Source organism: Toxorhynchites rutilus, chromosome 1 (assembly GCF_029784135.1).
Source record: "Toxorhynchites rutilus septentrionalis strain SRP chromosome 1, ASM2978413v1, whole genome shotgun sequence".
Classification (NCBI taxonomy): Eukaryota; Metazoa; Arthropoda; class Insecta; order Diptera; family Culicidae; genus Toxorhynchites; species Toxorhynchites rutilus.
This window is the reverse complement of record NC_073744.1, coordinates 127,947,171-127,963,338: the sequence shown is the minus strand read 5'-3', so window position 1 is coordinate 127,963,338 and position 16,168 is coordinate 127,947,171. Positions and strand designations below refer to the sequence as shown.

Here is a 16,168-nt window from a genome sequence, read left to right as displayed (position 1 = left end):
AATACTTACAACTTCAAGCTCAAAAGCTTCGAAACGCGTATGAAAAAGGGCACTGTGTTGTTTTCGTGAGTAATAAACGACCAGGAGATGTCAAATCATATGACAACTGTTGGTGGAAGGGCTGTTCACTTAATTATATTTTTAATTTGATTGAAAATTGTACCACTTAATTTTTACAAGCGTTGTCCGAAACTGCCCCCCTTTCCCCTACATATAATAGCCACTTAAGTTTCACTTTAGCGTTGAAAGGTTACATTTTTGCTTGAAATAAGTCACATTTGAAATGCAAAAAAAAATGTTTTTCAAACTGTATATAATCGAGTCCAAAATTGTATATAATCGAATTACATATAATCGAGTCCGACCTGTACCACGATTGTTTATCGGATCAATCAAAATATTGTAATGTCTTGAAGGTTTTTCCCTAACCAATTTATTTATTTATTTATTTATTCGACAAATCAACGGGTATACAGAACCCAAATGACGCTTACGTACTAAATTATAATTAAAAACTTAATAACTAGACGGATGTATCTCTTTCTAAGTGATGTGCGTGATATCCCGAGGTCAAAATATATACTGTGTCTATTGAACTCTCGACACATACTCGACATTGGCTCGTAGTATCCGTAATTCGTGCGTGAAAACGGTATCTGGAGGAAGTTATGAGATCTCAGATTCCTTTGCTGGATATTAAAGTTCACAAGTTGTAAAAGCTCTGAACAGTCTATGTGCGACAGTATCAAGTCAGTATCAATTACTGTACCGTTGATGATGCGTGGTTTTATCTCGAACAGAATGTTGCGTTATTGACACAATCCTCGCTTTAGTCCCGAAATGACATTGAAACATATTTTTTATGGGTATCAGTTTCCATTTGATATCAGCACAGATCCGCAATACTCGTATTAAACATACTGAATTTATTTTTAGCTCTAATCACGTGGTATTTTTTTCTCTCCTCAGGTAACTGAATTGACAAGAACCAAGTTCAACTCTCAGAAACGGAAAGTGAAAAGCACTAGCTAACAGACGGAAGCGCTGGTAACAGTCCGGGGATCGTCTTGATCTAACCGCCACCCCTTTTATGCTTTCGACGAGACGATGAAAAACAACTAAGCGCGAAAGGTGTGAACAAAAAAAAAGAAGGAAAATATATATGATATCATTGAAAATTCAAGTTGTGTCGAAGTGGATTCCACCGCAACGAGTAGCGAGAAAAGTAGGAAAAAAGAAAATCATATCAGCATAAATTTACTTCGTCTCACCTCCTCCTCCCTCTGGGCAAACATCGAAACTGCGATACAACTACACGTTTGAGTTACCACCTGTAATGCGCGGCAGAAATAGCAGCGCTAGTGGTGAAGGTGTTTCAGCTAGTCATCATAATCATCATCATCGTCATTGATGACGATCGGCGATCAACCGCGTGTAGGGTAGGGTTGCAACAGATCAGTGGATCTTGTAGCGCGGGAAAATAAATAACTAACGAAAATTCGGTGCAACATAACAGCGGAGTAAATAACTAAATACACGCTCGCAGTTTGTCCGAGAGTGCGAGCGATCGAACGCGAGAAAGGTGTTGTTTTGAAACACCTGTGGGGTTGCTGAGCAAGAAAAGCGAAGAAAAACAGAGAGAATTAGCAATAACGAGCCAAAGAAGATGGATGCAATGGCCTCGCTACAACCACAGACTCATAAGCTCACTTCAATACAACTAAGTGCCGAGACAACGGTTTACAGTAGCCTCGATCCGGGTATCGGTGGTGCCTTGGAGTTGCAGCACAAGCAAAGGCAAAAGCAAAACCAAAAGCCCACAGCAGAGAAGGATAGCAGTAACAGTAATAATCTCCCCCCAGTTGTAGAGCGGCTGCTGTCGGTTGCTTCTGCTTCTGCTTCAGAAAAAGTAGTTTTACCACAGCTGGAGAAAGAAGAAAGAGCTGAAACGAGCAAGTCTAGTGTAACTTCAAAATCAGAGTCACAACAACAATCGCTCGGAGCGCAAGCGGTTTCGGATTCACCAACAGCAAGATCATCTGCTAGAGCTGGAGCTAGTGCCGTTGCCCTCGCTAGCAGTAGTCCACTGGAAACCGTCCGGGAGGAACCAACGTTACCTGTGAGCACCGATCAGGACTCGCACGTCGTACGCATACAGATCGTTCAGAATAAAACCGACCGAAGTGAAATCATCCAGAATAACCACGGCACTACTGCAGTGATAAGTTTATCCAACAAAAACAGTGCCCCGACTGTGAACAATCAGTGTAAAGCGAAAGTGTCGATCGTGTCGTTTGGACCTTTTGATCAGGAGCACTCGCGAAGTTCTACGCCAATCGAAATGGTCCAAAAACAGACCAGCCCATCGGCGACACCGACAGTGAAGGCCGGTGATTTGGACGTGAACAATTCAACCTACCTGTACTACATGTCCTCCGGTCAGTGTTCTCCGAGTGACACTCTGGACAGTGGAACCTGCAGTGACATTGAAGTCACTCCACCTCCGCTTCCGAAGAAAATGTTCAAATCGCCACAACCCAAACAAAACTCGCCCACGACATTGATGATGATTGACGGCAACTCACCCAAGCCTGCCGATAAGCACAACCAGGAAGGATACGCACGCCATCAACGCTCCGTCAGTTACAACATTAGTGACAGTGATGAGTCCGAATCCAGCCTCAGCTGTGACTCTTTGAACTTTAGCCAACTGTGCGGCAATGTGACCACTCTCGGGTTGACGGACAGTATTTCTTCGGCTGTTACAATTCCCTGCACCGAAGCGCATTCTCCGTTACCACCAACCCTCGATGAAAGTGCGATTATACAAAGTGAAAGTGAACGTGAAAATGGGGGCATAGAATCCCTCAAACCGATCATCAAGAAGCATAACATAGTGTCGATTCTGCCGGATTCTCTCCTCAAGGATATCCGCGAGCGATCCGGCGTGACCAGTCCCGAGCGGGCGGCCGGATTGATATCCTCCATCGAGTGCACCCCGCCCGTCGCCCACTCACCGTTCCCTTCGTTTCGGGACGAAATAATCACCACCCGATCGCTGCTGATGGAGAAGATTAACAATTTGAACAGTGTGCAGTGTGCAGCTACAGATGGGGCCGAAAGTGTGTCCTCGTTGTCGGTCACCCCGGCCGGTGCAAAGCAGTGCAAATCTATCAGTTTCGAAAATGACAAATTTTACAAATTTCACATCAACGAACATTTGAATCTGCCGGACCTGAGCAACGGTACCAACGGAACCAGTTGCGCCTCGTCGGTGGTGGATGACGACGAGAGTTTTGCCGGGTACAAGGATTTAACCAGCGGTCACTCCACGATCAGGAGCCACAAGGGAACGGTTCGGGGGGTGAAGAATCGGGTGCGCAATGGAATTGCAACATTTTTGCAGATGCAGCAGGCCAACATTAAGGTAAGCTATTGTGTGGGTTTTTCTTTTGTTTTTCGCAAGTGACCAATCGCTAGGTCATCATCGAAATTACAAACTGTTGTGCAATGTGTGGTTTAATAATTGCAAAAACTGCATTTATTTATACACTGTTTTGCGCAGTTACCTCATTTTGTTGTCCAAAATTAGACAACATCAACACCGTTTAATTGGCTTGTTTCACACGTAACTTGACAATGTGCTCGATGCAACCGTTATCATGGCTACGCTTCGGATCACAGATTTCCTTCGAAGCGCTTAGGTACATGGGTATGAGATTATTGTTGGTTTCGCTGCATCCTGCTAGTTGAGAGGAAAAACAAATCTAAGCATTTTTGGAGTTCATAATGGTATAAATTCAGATTTTATTTTTTTTTAATTCATGAATTTTGTTCCCAGAATAATGAGAACAGAACAGAGTTCCCGATATTTCTCCATGATTCCGAAATCGCGGCTCATCTGCAATGAAGAACTGCTTTCCCTTGATGAAAATCCTTCGAACTAGATATCCTACAGGTTTTCCACAGGATTCAAGTTCTGAGCACGCACTGGTCAGTTCAGCAAATCAATTTTCTGATCGTTGATCAACTGTTTGGTTTTCTTGTTCGTATGAATAGCGCGGCATTAGTGGTTTTTATTTTGTGTATAGTTTGTATAGTTTTTCATATTGAATCGCATGTTTTAATTGATTACAATTTCATAATGTATTGAAATTTCATAAGCATTCAAAGATTCATAGCTCTATTGCGACGAGTTTACCACGGCACACACTGACGTACAGTTTTTGAGATATAAAAGTTTTCAATATTAAATACAATTTTTGAGTAATTTTTTGAAGTGCATTTATAATACTTTTTTGTTTAGTTTTCCAACAACTTTATCAAATATTATATGTTGATCAGACATCTGGATTTTGAATAACGAATTTTCAATAGAGAGATCAATGATTTTGAATACGCCTTCTCAAAAAATCAGTCCTAATATAAATTGGTCATATGATAATGAAAATTGTGATTTTGATTAGCTTCCGTCATATTTATCAAATTTCAAAAAAATCGAAAGAAGTATATATATATAATGGATTTCTGTATGTCTGTCTGTCTGATTCTTATGGACTCGGAAACTACTGAACCGATCAACATGAAAATTGGTATGTAGGGGCTTTGGGACCGGGGAAGGTTTTCGCGATTGTTTGAGACTCCTCCCCCTTCTCTAAGGGGGGATTGCCATACAAATGAAACACAAATTTCTGCATTACTCGAAAACTAATCAAGCAAATGGAGCCATATTTGGCATGTGAAGATTTTAGGGTGCACGAAACTTTCCTTGGGGAATAGACACTCCTCCTCCTTCTCTAAGGGGAGAAAAGGGGAGGGGTCTGTCTTTATTCTATCATATTTTTTGTATCAAACATTTATTCCATGTAACGGAGAAACATGTTATTTGCAAGTGGTTGAAAAATCTTGAACGAGAATTGTGTCTGAAAATAATCTGATATTATAATGATGAGTTTTGGTAGAAGTACTCGGATTTTTTTTAGTAAATGGTAAATTCAACGGGGTCGATTAGAAGATCAATCAATGAACAGTTCTGCGGTTGTACTCATGAACTTGCGCTAAGTAAGAAAACGTGAATGTTTGAAGGTAATGATAATGAAAAACAAATTTTGGGCGAGACGAAGTTTGCCGGGTCAGCTAGTAAATCAATAAAACTGCTCATAAAGTACAGTGAAAGTGAGTTTCAAAAGTGCGGTCTTATTGTCGTGAAAATCCAAGATTCAGGAGTTCTTGTTTTAATCATTGAAAATAACTTAAAGAACCATGGATATTTCTGATGTAGGCTTATGTTTATGGAAACATATAGAGAGTAAAAATAAAAACCTAGATATCAGTCTGTTTACGAAAATAATACAATCTTGAACAATTTTTCTCAGACATTTCATGACGGATTCACGATAATTTTACACCAATTGATTTGAACACTTTTCTCAAAAATACCTGGTTTAGATAGCTTACCATCAACACGAATCAACAGTCAGAAGTGCAACGAAATACTTCAGAATCATTTACTGCTGTTTTTGAATCAAAAACAATTTGATAATTGGGTTATTTGGTATCAATTCATAAAATCTAGAAGTTCATGGCATGGTTTAATGAATAGGGGTTTCGTATTCTGGACTAGTCAGCTTGTTTACCAAACCCCTTTCAGGAGTTTATGTGGAGTGATCAGACGAATAGTAGATGCAGCTTACAAGCAGTAGGAGTAATTTGAAGAACTTAAACGAGCAGTATTCTCTGCGTAGAACGAAATATGCACTACAACATGGCGCAACTTGGTCGTAACCACCCCGAATGGGTTACTTGAATGGATTGAGAACTAAAGATGACCTACGAATTAGAAACTTATCGTAATTCATGTTAAATTGGCGTTAATTTTGTAAAGGAGTGAGTTTTTCCATCTGGTTCTATAGTTATGAAACACTGGAATTTTTGTTTTTTGAATGTTTCGCGCCTGAACACAACAATAAAGTTGAATGGCCAGTCTTATAAATGAAGATAGTTATTGTAATCCACACTATATACTTCAATTCAACCGATTTCTTACATATCTCTGGAAACTCAGAAAAAATAAGTGGCTCTATAGTTGTGAAACGCAATGTATATGCTCAGAATAATACACCAGATCTAAGGTAACAGGATTAGGCTTAGGAGATTTTGAACAGCACCTTAAGAAGCTTTATGTTCCCGCATCATAGCAACTTGACTTAACTCCTCTTTTGAAGCATTGACTGGAGCCATGTTTTTAAATTGTTACCTTTTAATCCATGGAAACCATTACATTTCTTGTAATTAGGCCTGGAAAAATGAACTACTTATATAAAAAAAAAGAAACATTACATTTTTGTGCGTACCAGAAATTTGTTATAATAAAGCATCCAAAATATTTACGTAGCGCACTGTGAGCATTGCATTTTCACTAGTGTATATGCTGCAGCCTCTACGTGAAAACACGCTCTTTTCAAAAGAGCGGACCAAATGCAAATTGTTATTTCACTACTCTGCAGAACGTCTTAGCGCCTTGTGATATGCAAGCGCATCATGAGAGAGACTCGATGTTGTACGTTTTGGCACAATCATTTCACATCAAATGATACTCGATGTTTTACGTGAAAGGGTTAATAATAACTATGCCAATCAATAATACTAATTGGATTAAAAAAAAAATAATACAGACATCAACAATTTTTTTGAGAAAAAACTAAGATGAAAGGATTTTTTCAGACCAAAAGCACAGATTTTATTATGGCAACCCTGGCGGACCATACATTATATTGTTGTCACGAACACAAACACATCTGGTTATAAATTGAAATACTCTTCGTCTTATGTGACAGATGACAAGCAACATGCAACTGGTCTCATAGAAATTGAACACAATGTATACCTCACAAATTTTCGACAGCGTTCTAATCGAGACTTTTAGTCATCCATTTCATCACGTCAATTTTTTTTATAATAGAAAGGATCTCGTTTGTCTCGAGGAGTGAACCACAAGGAGTATAAAAATTGAGTTCCTACGTCAGTTTCGCTGAAATTGACATTCTCGAGAAACGCAATGTTCAACTTTTCGAATTATTTGCTGTGAATTGAAATGACTTGGATGGCTTCCTAAGACATCCAGGTGCCGTTTACATCACAGCTAATGCTCTATAAAGACTACTTGAAAGGGGCGTTGCAGATTCTTAGCAAATACTATTCCACTATATCAATATATCAGGACAGTCCAAACTGAACTTCTCTTAGTCCGAAATAACGACAGAATTCCCAAAACATGTGACGCCTTACGAAAACAAATAAAGTTGTTATGTTTTGAGGGAGACGCTTTAGGGTTCAATTGATTTTTTCCGGAATCAGAATAATTCTTCGTTCGTGCACCGAGGGCAACGGATGTGATATGATTTGATTATTTTATACTTCAGGGCCAGATACTATATTTGCCTTTCCCTCTCCCCTGGAAGGCATGGTTCTTTAGTTCTTTATTCTTTCGAGGCATTGAGAAAGTTGATTTGGAAAACTAAAAGAAAATTTAACCTTGAAAATTGTTGATGGTTCCTTGCTAGCTGGGGCAAAACTTCTTCTCCTTTATGTTAAGAGGTTCATTCACCTCGAGACTTGAAAAAAAACAATTAGATAATCAAAACCATCTCTCAGATCTTTCGGATCTGGAAATGTAGCCAGAGATTTTGCCAATGCAATACAAATCACCTTAGAATTGACTTCAAACAACTTCTCAATTAGGCGCATTTGAAAAGGAATCATATAATAAGAATCATCAATCATAAAAAGGGAAGTAGCCCGTGTCGGGCACACGTATAGAGCATCGAAGACTGCAACATACCAATTATGAGAACACTTGTAATACTAACCTCGAGCCAACCGCGAGTAATCGGTTACATATTACTAACATAGTTGTAAGACAAAAATTGTCAAAATATTGGACTCCCGGCCCCGTCAGGCTAACGCCACATGTGCCTTAATAAACAAATATATTTTGGAAAAAAAAAAATCATAAAAAGGGCAAACAAAATCTTTAGGACCTTCTTACAGCATTTGATCATTTATTTGTCGAAAAAATACATTTCCTAATTGACAGCGTAAAATGATGAATTCAACATCCAAAAAACTATAGTGGGTTCCAGGTATATGTTTTCCAATGAACAAAATATCTAGCAGACGACATGGAGTCTCGGATTTGAAGTTGCAGAACGTTATTCATTCACAACACACTATCGATCCTTCGAAGTGATTTTACCTCGTCCTTCGCATCAAGAAAAACCGCTGTGTGTGATATCAGCATTAAGAAAGACTGTTGACACGAGCTGGCTGACACGAAACTATGTAACTACTACGAATTGAATATGTTACTTTGGATTACCATGAATTTCCACTCTTGTGGACAACATCCCATTCAGAAAAGAAACAGAAGGAAGGTTTTCAAGACACAACCGCATTGTTAATGTAGGACTATGAAATTGATACCGGCAAGAACGAATGACATCGAAATTCCTAGCTTGCTTGAATCATGGATGACGAATACGGACTCTGTAGTTTGTGTTAGAACACTTTCCAGTCAGCACAAATGCAAGAGAGTACAAAGTAACAGCAGTTTGCATGTATTTCCCATGATTTCCCCACGCTTCTCGATTTTTTGTACGTGTTAGGAAACCTTTCACATACTAGGATATTTAACAAAACTTAGAGAATTTCCAATTCGATCGGTGAACATCAAAATCCATTCGTAACAGAATAATCCTTAACATTATTTCATAAAAACGTGACCTGTTTTCTGATTTGGCACGCTTACTGAAAGACCTAGTCCTACGTCAAAAAGGTAATATTTTTATTTCACTACGATATACGATATATTGAGTGGAATATATCACTCAGATAATTATTCGTCTCGATTAACTGTCTGGCAGGATATTAGTTTCATTTACTTTGGAAAATATAGTAAGGGTAAAGGTACACTGTTTGGCCGAAGCCAAATATTTGACACTTTTTAACAGAAAATGTTCGATCAAATATAGCACGAGACACGACGTGCATATTTTTGTTTGCCTAATTTTTTTTTGATCTGTTCGTCAAACCTGTCAATATACGATTAAGTTCGACCTCTGATAAAACATTGTACACTGTATTCTTTTTTACGTAATTTGTTTTCGTGATTTTAATTTTTGGATGACAGTTTATCGATAATCGGAAAAACAATACAGAAATTCCTTCAAAAAAAAAACTTGAGCAGTAAGAATTACATTAGGATAAATGTTACTAGCGGCTAGATGTAACATTCGGGAAAGCATTAGATTCGGGTAATTGTTGCATTCAGTAGAATGGGATTCAGTTACATGATCTAGAATTAGAATACCATATGTACACCCGAACTAGCGTTGGCAGAAAACATTTCATCTTCGGCAGAAAAAATGCTATTTCGTGTTCTGAAGGGTGAAATGAACAAATGGAAGCACCTTTTTCCAAAGCTTTATAATGTATGGGAGCAGACATCTCTTCCTCTCGTTGAACGTTAGCTTGGGATTGTAGCCAAAAAAAAAGTCCAAGCGATGTCAACGGGGGTCTAACCAAGGTCGGTTGAAATGAAAAACTGTTTTACACGACCACATAGCCATTGAGTTGGAAAGTGTTTGCAAGCCATATGGGATCTTCAATGTTATTGAACTTATGCACGCCATTGAAAGTTTCTGAAGCTCTATAATACTCTTTTATTTCTATCATTCATGTTTTTTTTTCATCTAACGGTTTGAACATTGAAATACACGTCGGACTCGATTGTATACAGACTCGGTTATATACAATTTGAGACTCGATTATATACAGTCCAAATTATTTTTTTATTCTTATATTTCAAATATGACTTATTTCAAGCGAAAATGAAATATTTCAACGGTAAAGTGAAAGTTAATTGGCTATTATGGATACAGTGGAGTAAAAATCGTTATATACGTAGGTTCTAGTTGAAGATTCAGTAGGAATTGTTTAAAATGTTATTGCAGCGAAATTAGAAAAGATACAAGATGGGTGTCAAAAAACGAATTGTAGAGCGATTAGAAAGCTTTATTCGTTGGTTGATAGAAACATTCAAGTTTATTATGTGTTTTCTGGATAAAATTGAGAATTACACCTTGAAAACCACTAACTTTCGAGTTTTTCTCTTCTAAAATGTTACTTCAATCCACTTATTTGGAAGTTTCACAACTATATTCTATATTAATTTTTCTCATCTTTCTAATAGAAGTAAGAGAATTGTCCTACGTAGCGTAATTTTTGAATTTGAACCAGTTTAAGGCAAACAGAGCCCGAAACAGAGAAAGAGTTCAATAACTCTGTCATTGTTGAAATTCGAACACATGTGTAGAAGGATTTTTTTTTTTCATTAGATATGATTTTTTATCGTCTTCTGAAAGATTTCGGAATTTTTATGTGAAAAAGCTATTTTATGACTTTAAGGGGATGAATGAAACAATATTTTTTTCTTTTATATTTAAAAAACGAAAAATATATGTATAAAAACTAATAATTTTTTTTTTGACTCGACTATATACAGGATTCGATTATATACAGTGAAAAGAAATCAGAGACAGTATATTGGAGGCGAATGAACTGCAAAGTTTAAAGCCTCTTAAAGCCAAGCAGAAGAAGAAGAGACTTCATATAATCGAGTCCGCCCTGTATTGGCTTCAGGAACTATTCTATCAGACCGAAGAAGTGATAAATGATCTTGTTTATCAGTTTCGTAAAAGTTATAACGTTTGATAATTTGATACTAAGTTCAGAAAATGCAGGGTAACAGAACTGTAACACTTCTTATCAACTAATTGCGTACAACCGAGAAAAAAGTATAATCAGAATCGGTTTTCTAATAAAACATATGTTGATAACATCTTCCAATTATTGCTTCCATACTCTTTCCGCTTCTGTGCTGAAACGTTGAATTTCAAATAAAAATGAGGACACTCAGCTTTTTGAAATGTTTTCGAGCGGAAACATTGTTTGTAGTATTTTCTCTCACATTGTTTTCTCGCTTGACATGACAGTCGACGGTGATTTTTTAACATAACTAACCTAACCTAGCATACTCGCGTTTGTTATATGAATCGAATCTAGAATCGATACATGGTAAAACTTAGCCTAAATAAAGTTCTAATTCTTTCTGAAGATGGTTATTGGTTGAAATTTCCATTGATGACAATGATGACCATTGATAAAGAAGTAAAGACGTGCCGTGTTTGGAATGTCTGAACTGTAAATAGATAACAGCATTGATGAATGATATTTTTTCGAACCTTATCATAACATTTTACGCAGAAACTGATTCCATGTACACGGTAATGATTAAGCACGTAGTTTTATCAGTTGTATGAATGTTGTGAAGCAGTAAAAATATCATTCACATTAGTCAAATGGTAGGTGAATATACCTTGAGTTGTAATTAGAATCGGGAATATTGGTATCACTGTTACCGAAAAACCGTCGAGATTTCACTACCGAAAATACCAGTTTTCTATTGGTAAAATCCGACGAATGCAGTAAAATCATCAACGCGTCAAAGTTGATACCGCGCCACTTGAATGGCTACAGCTCGCTGAATAATGAGAACTTCGAAAAACCCTTTCAAGGGCATATTATTGGATGTCTAAATTTCAAAAATACGAAGAATTTTTTTCCAAAACTCTAGACAAGAATACCTCCATAAACTTTAAAGTCAATTCGTCTTTAGCTTCAAAAATTAGAAGGTTAGAAGATCAACACATACTCTCGTTGCCTTTTAAAAAGAATTCGAGAAATTTTGTGCCATATTTTAGTCTTAAGAAAGACTGTTGTTTTTTCGTTGGTTGAAACGAGACTACATAGTGAAAAAAAAGTTCGGTCACATTTTTTTTGGATTGGTAAAAATACGATACGAATGTTGCCGTCTGTATGTCAAATGAAAGGGTCATCGTCATAGCACAAAAAACAGTGTTGCATCCGTGTACATTTTGTTTACAGACGGGCTGTTTTCGCTGAATATTCTAAAAGTTTTAAACCTGGAGATATCTTTAGACGCCTCAAACAGTTCGGTATCGACAGAAGATTTTTGTACCGTACCATAGATAGGTATGTACAGAACGGAAGTAACGAGGACAGACCACGAGCAGGAAGAAGAAGAACGTGGTGCCAATAAACTTACCAGAACGTGGGATTTTATTTTATATAATGCTTGACATGTTTAAATTATAGAATAAGTTTGTTCAGGAAAGATATATTTTTCTTCATAATAGTAGATATGTAGAAATTTTTCCAATCGGTTGATGTAATCATATCTGCGATCTACCATTAAATAATCGAGTGAATGCATTCGAAATCTTTCATTTTTTCGTTACATGTTAAATTTTAGATTTACATTTTGCACCCTATACCTTTCTTTTAAACGGAGTCGTTGTGTTCTTTCCTCTGTTGTGTTGTATTTTATGATGAAAACGTTTTCTTCGTCGACATTTCATTTATTCTATAAGGTAAATGATTTTGGTTTGTCAAATCAGGTATTCGAATGTTTCAAAACATGTAAATAAAATTGTCTTCTTCATGATTTACAGTAGTTTTATAGTATATTTGAACGGATTCACATGTTTTAAAGGATTATAAAAAACTTTTAATCAATTACCAGATGAATATTTGGCACGTATTCAGCCTGGATTATTCTGGATTATAACACTTATAAAAATTGTAAACATCATGATTGCACACCATTTGTATCAGATTTATATTGCTAAACCATGTAATTAACGCATTTCGATGACTCTGATCATGAGTTATTCGATTCACTAATGTTGTTTTGTCCACATGATTTCTATGGTAACCGCTTGGCGCGCTGCAGTTTGTTTTTTGTGTCCTTTACGCATAGCAGAAATAAAGTTTCTCTGTGTTGAGTGTGTTGAGGTGAACACTCTTAAGATTCCCTAGAGAAGGCAATATTCTGAAGAAAGCCGAAATTATGAATGGATCAATATGTTGATAGTAAACTCAAACAATGATAAACGTAACATCTATTTAAAAATTCGAATTTTTTCATTCAAAAATGGTGATTACTAAAACCGGACAAACCATGATCAGAGCTGGACAAACCATGATCATAATTTCTCTTTGAGGAAAATCGTTAAAAAACATAAAAATATAATAATATAATTGCAACGCCTTATGGTAGACTTGGGGCTTTTCAACAAACCCTAACTCGTATTGGTGGGTATTCATGGGTCCACACAAACTTATTACAACCGTTTTATGTATGTTATTGAGGTTTTAACATGTTTCTTCATTTTTAGATTTACGGCGCACTGTTTGGAATGAAAAAAAAGTTATATGAAAATTACCTTATGGGATTCGAACTGGCGTCCTTCTGCAATATGTGTGTTTATCTGTTGTTTCTTTGCTATCTGGACCACGGTTGATAAAGATAAATGAATTGAGAATAGTCCTGGTTCAATAACCGCTCAGATGCCTGCTCAAAAAGATTATGTATGAGCCGGTCTGGAAATAAACAAAACAATCCTATCGCAATTCAATGATAATCATAAGGGTTATGTACCGAAATCCGGATTCCGATTTAGGGATATGTATAAATTATGAATACGATGAACTCAAATCTCTAAAAGTCAATGGCACTATCATTCCTAGAAGAACTTCGCCATTTCAACGTAGTATTTATACTTATATTCATTAGTAATATCTACTATTCTTCTTCTATGCCGAATAGCATGCCTAGGCTATATTCTAAGTGGAAAGCTCAAGAATACGCGTGCACCAAAGTTGGAAGAAATTTCTTTAACGGAATATACCCCAGCATGAACTGGAATCGAGCCCAGACTGCGGAATGATATGTGTAACGCAACGACTCGGCTACGGGAGCCACACTAAATCACTAAAAGTGGATGTAGTAATTTTTATCCCAAATGTTGAAGGTTGTCTTCATAAACATGTTGCTAAATATGAGTTTTTCGGAGCTGGTATTATTATCTGTTGTAGACCACCGATTTATTATACCTCCAGTCGACCGTAACGTCATCGACCTTCATCGGGCGACTGAAACTGCTATTTCTATCTGTGTGCTCCGATAATTAAGATATTGTTTTTTTTCCATTAGAATCAATTGAAGTTTCTTCATTCACTCTCATGCATGAATGATGCGATATTTCATATTGAGTCGTTAATATTTCGGTCAATGTTGCTACTAATATGTCCATCTTTTCCTGCAGAGGAATGCAACTTGATGTAAATTGTTATTACTGCAGCTTGGATTGTTCATACAAAATGCTGCTGAAACTGCTGCAACTATGGGATTGATTTCCCAAGAAAGAGCAGTCAGAAATGGCAACTGGTCAAGGTTATGTATACTTTTCGTTGGTGCTGTAAATATCCCTTTCAAAAAAACACGGTTCAGTATTCACTTCAGAAGCATTGAAGTCACGCGAAAAAAGGAAATCTCAGATGCTGAGATAATATCGCTGTACTCATCCATTATTTTTCGTTCTTTCGATCAGAAGAAAAAAAAATCTGAACTTAAAGCATCTGGCCGTGCAGTTCAACAATAATAGCCACTAATAATTTACATTTGTCGGCTGGAAAGCTTTATAGCAGTAATCTCTCACCACTTGTTACCAACACTCAAGAAAGAAATAGCTTGAAATGGCTCGAATTCACTCCCCATTTCATCTCCTTCAACTCCACACTTCTTACGATTCTTATACCCTTTTATCAAAACCACTCTCGGATTCATTCTCGTCCATTCGCTAATAACCAATATGTATAATGAATGTTTCCTGTGGCTGACTGCAATGGATTGCGATTTCTAATCCCCCGAAGCGGAAAACAAAACTGTTCTTTTGCGCGCTACCTGTGCGAAGAGAGAGAAACAGAAAACCATAAAGACTCCTAGATCTGTAACAGGTGGGAGTTGTGTGCGTGGTGACTTAGTAGTAAGCAGTAAGTGCTGGGGCTAATTGCAGCTCGAATGAAAAAAAAGTTGCATGCGCTCAACGGTTTTACTCACTTCTGGGTCAAACTGAAACTGACAAAAAAAATACAACAGAAAGATACAGCGCCAAAAGCAGAAAACAAAAACAAAAATTGCATGTCGCCACCTTCCGTCGAGGTCGATGATCGTTTGTATTATCACCCATTTTGCCCATTGACACAGTTTGCTCGAAGTGAGCGATGATCAGAGCGCACCATGCGAGGGTATGTGAGGGTATGTGTGTTTTTCGCCTTGAAGCTTTAATTTAGTCGATTGTTTTGTAGGGGCTTGAACAATGGGTTGCACGATCAGCACGTGTTCCACATTGGGGATTGTTGCATCTGCTTTAATTAAGTCGATTAATTAACAATTGCAAAATCGTTTGAAACCGTTAATCAAATTGAGATGTATCGATCAAACTTCTTTTCCTGTAAGAGCCTTGAACCATTGTGAGTATTAGTTTGATATAGAACTTTATTTTCACAAAAGAAAGTATGCCTATTTTAAGGGGGGGGGGGGGGGGGGGTATTTACTCTGGAAGGTCGAAAAATAACAGATCTTCTTGATTTTTTTAGATGTTAGAATGAAAGATAGTATAAAAGCAAAAACGTACCACCAGCAAGGAACTGTTGTTCCACGTGCCCAGCTACCACTATACACTGCGTTTCACAACTATAGAACCACTCTTTTTTTTAAGTTTCCAGAGATATGTAAGAAGTCAGTTGAATACAATATAGTGTGGAATACAATAACTATCTTCATTTATAAGACTGACCATTTCAACTTTATTGTTGTGTTCAGAAGCGAAACATTCAAAAAACTAAAATTCCAGTGTTTCATAACTATAGAACCAGAGGGAAAAACTCTCACTCCTTTACAAAATGAACGCCAATTTAACATAAATTACGATAATATTCTTATTCGTAGATCTTCTTTGATTCTTAATCAGTTAAAATAACCGATTCGGGGTGGTTTCGATCAAGCTGCGTCATGTTGTAGTGTGTTTCTCGTTCTACGCAGATGACACTGCTCGTTTAAGCTCTTCAAATCACCCATAGAGTAATGCGGGGCAAAGGTGCGCACGGGGCAAACGTGCGCATTTGTCTTTTTGAAGCTAACGAGCATAACATTTCGACAGCAATGTATTCGTTTGATACTTTATTA

At 37.2% G+C, this 16,168-nt stretch overlaps 1 protein-coding gene across 2 annotated transcripts in view; it reads left to right on the top strand.

The window, feature by feature from the left end:
• Positions 1–16,168, top strand: part of LOC129778511 (glutaredoxin domain-containing cysteine-rich protein CG12206-like) — a 127,621-nt gene that overhangs the window by 20,287 nt on the left and 91,166 nt on the right. For both annotated transcript variants that reach the window (XM_055785450.1, XM_055785458.1), the window contains exon 2: positions 970–3,427. In XM_055785450.1, the coding sequence (XP_055641425.1) occupies positions 1,667–3,427 (1,761 nt within the window). In that variant the 5' untranslated portion in view covers positions 970–1,666. The remainder of the gene's footprint in view (positions 1–969; positions 3,428–16,168) is intronic.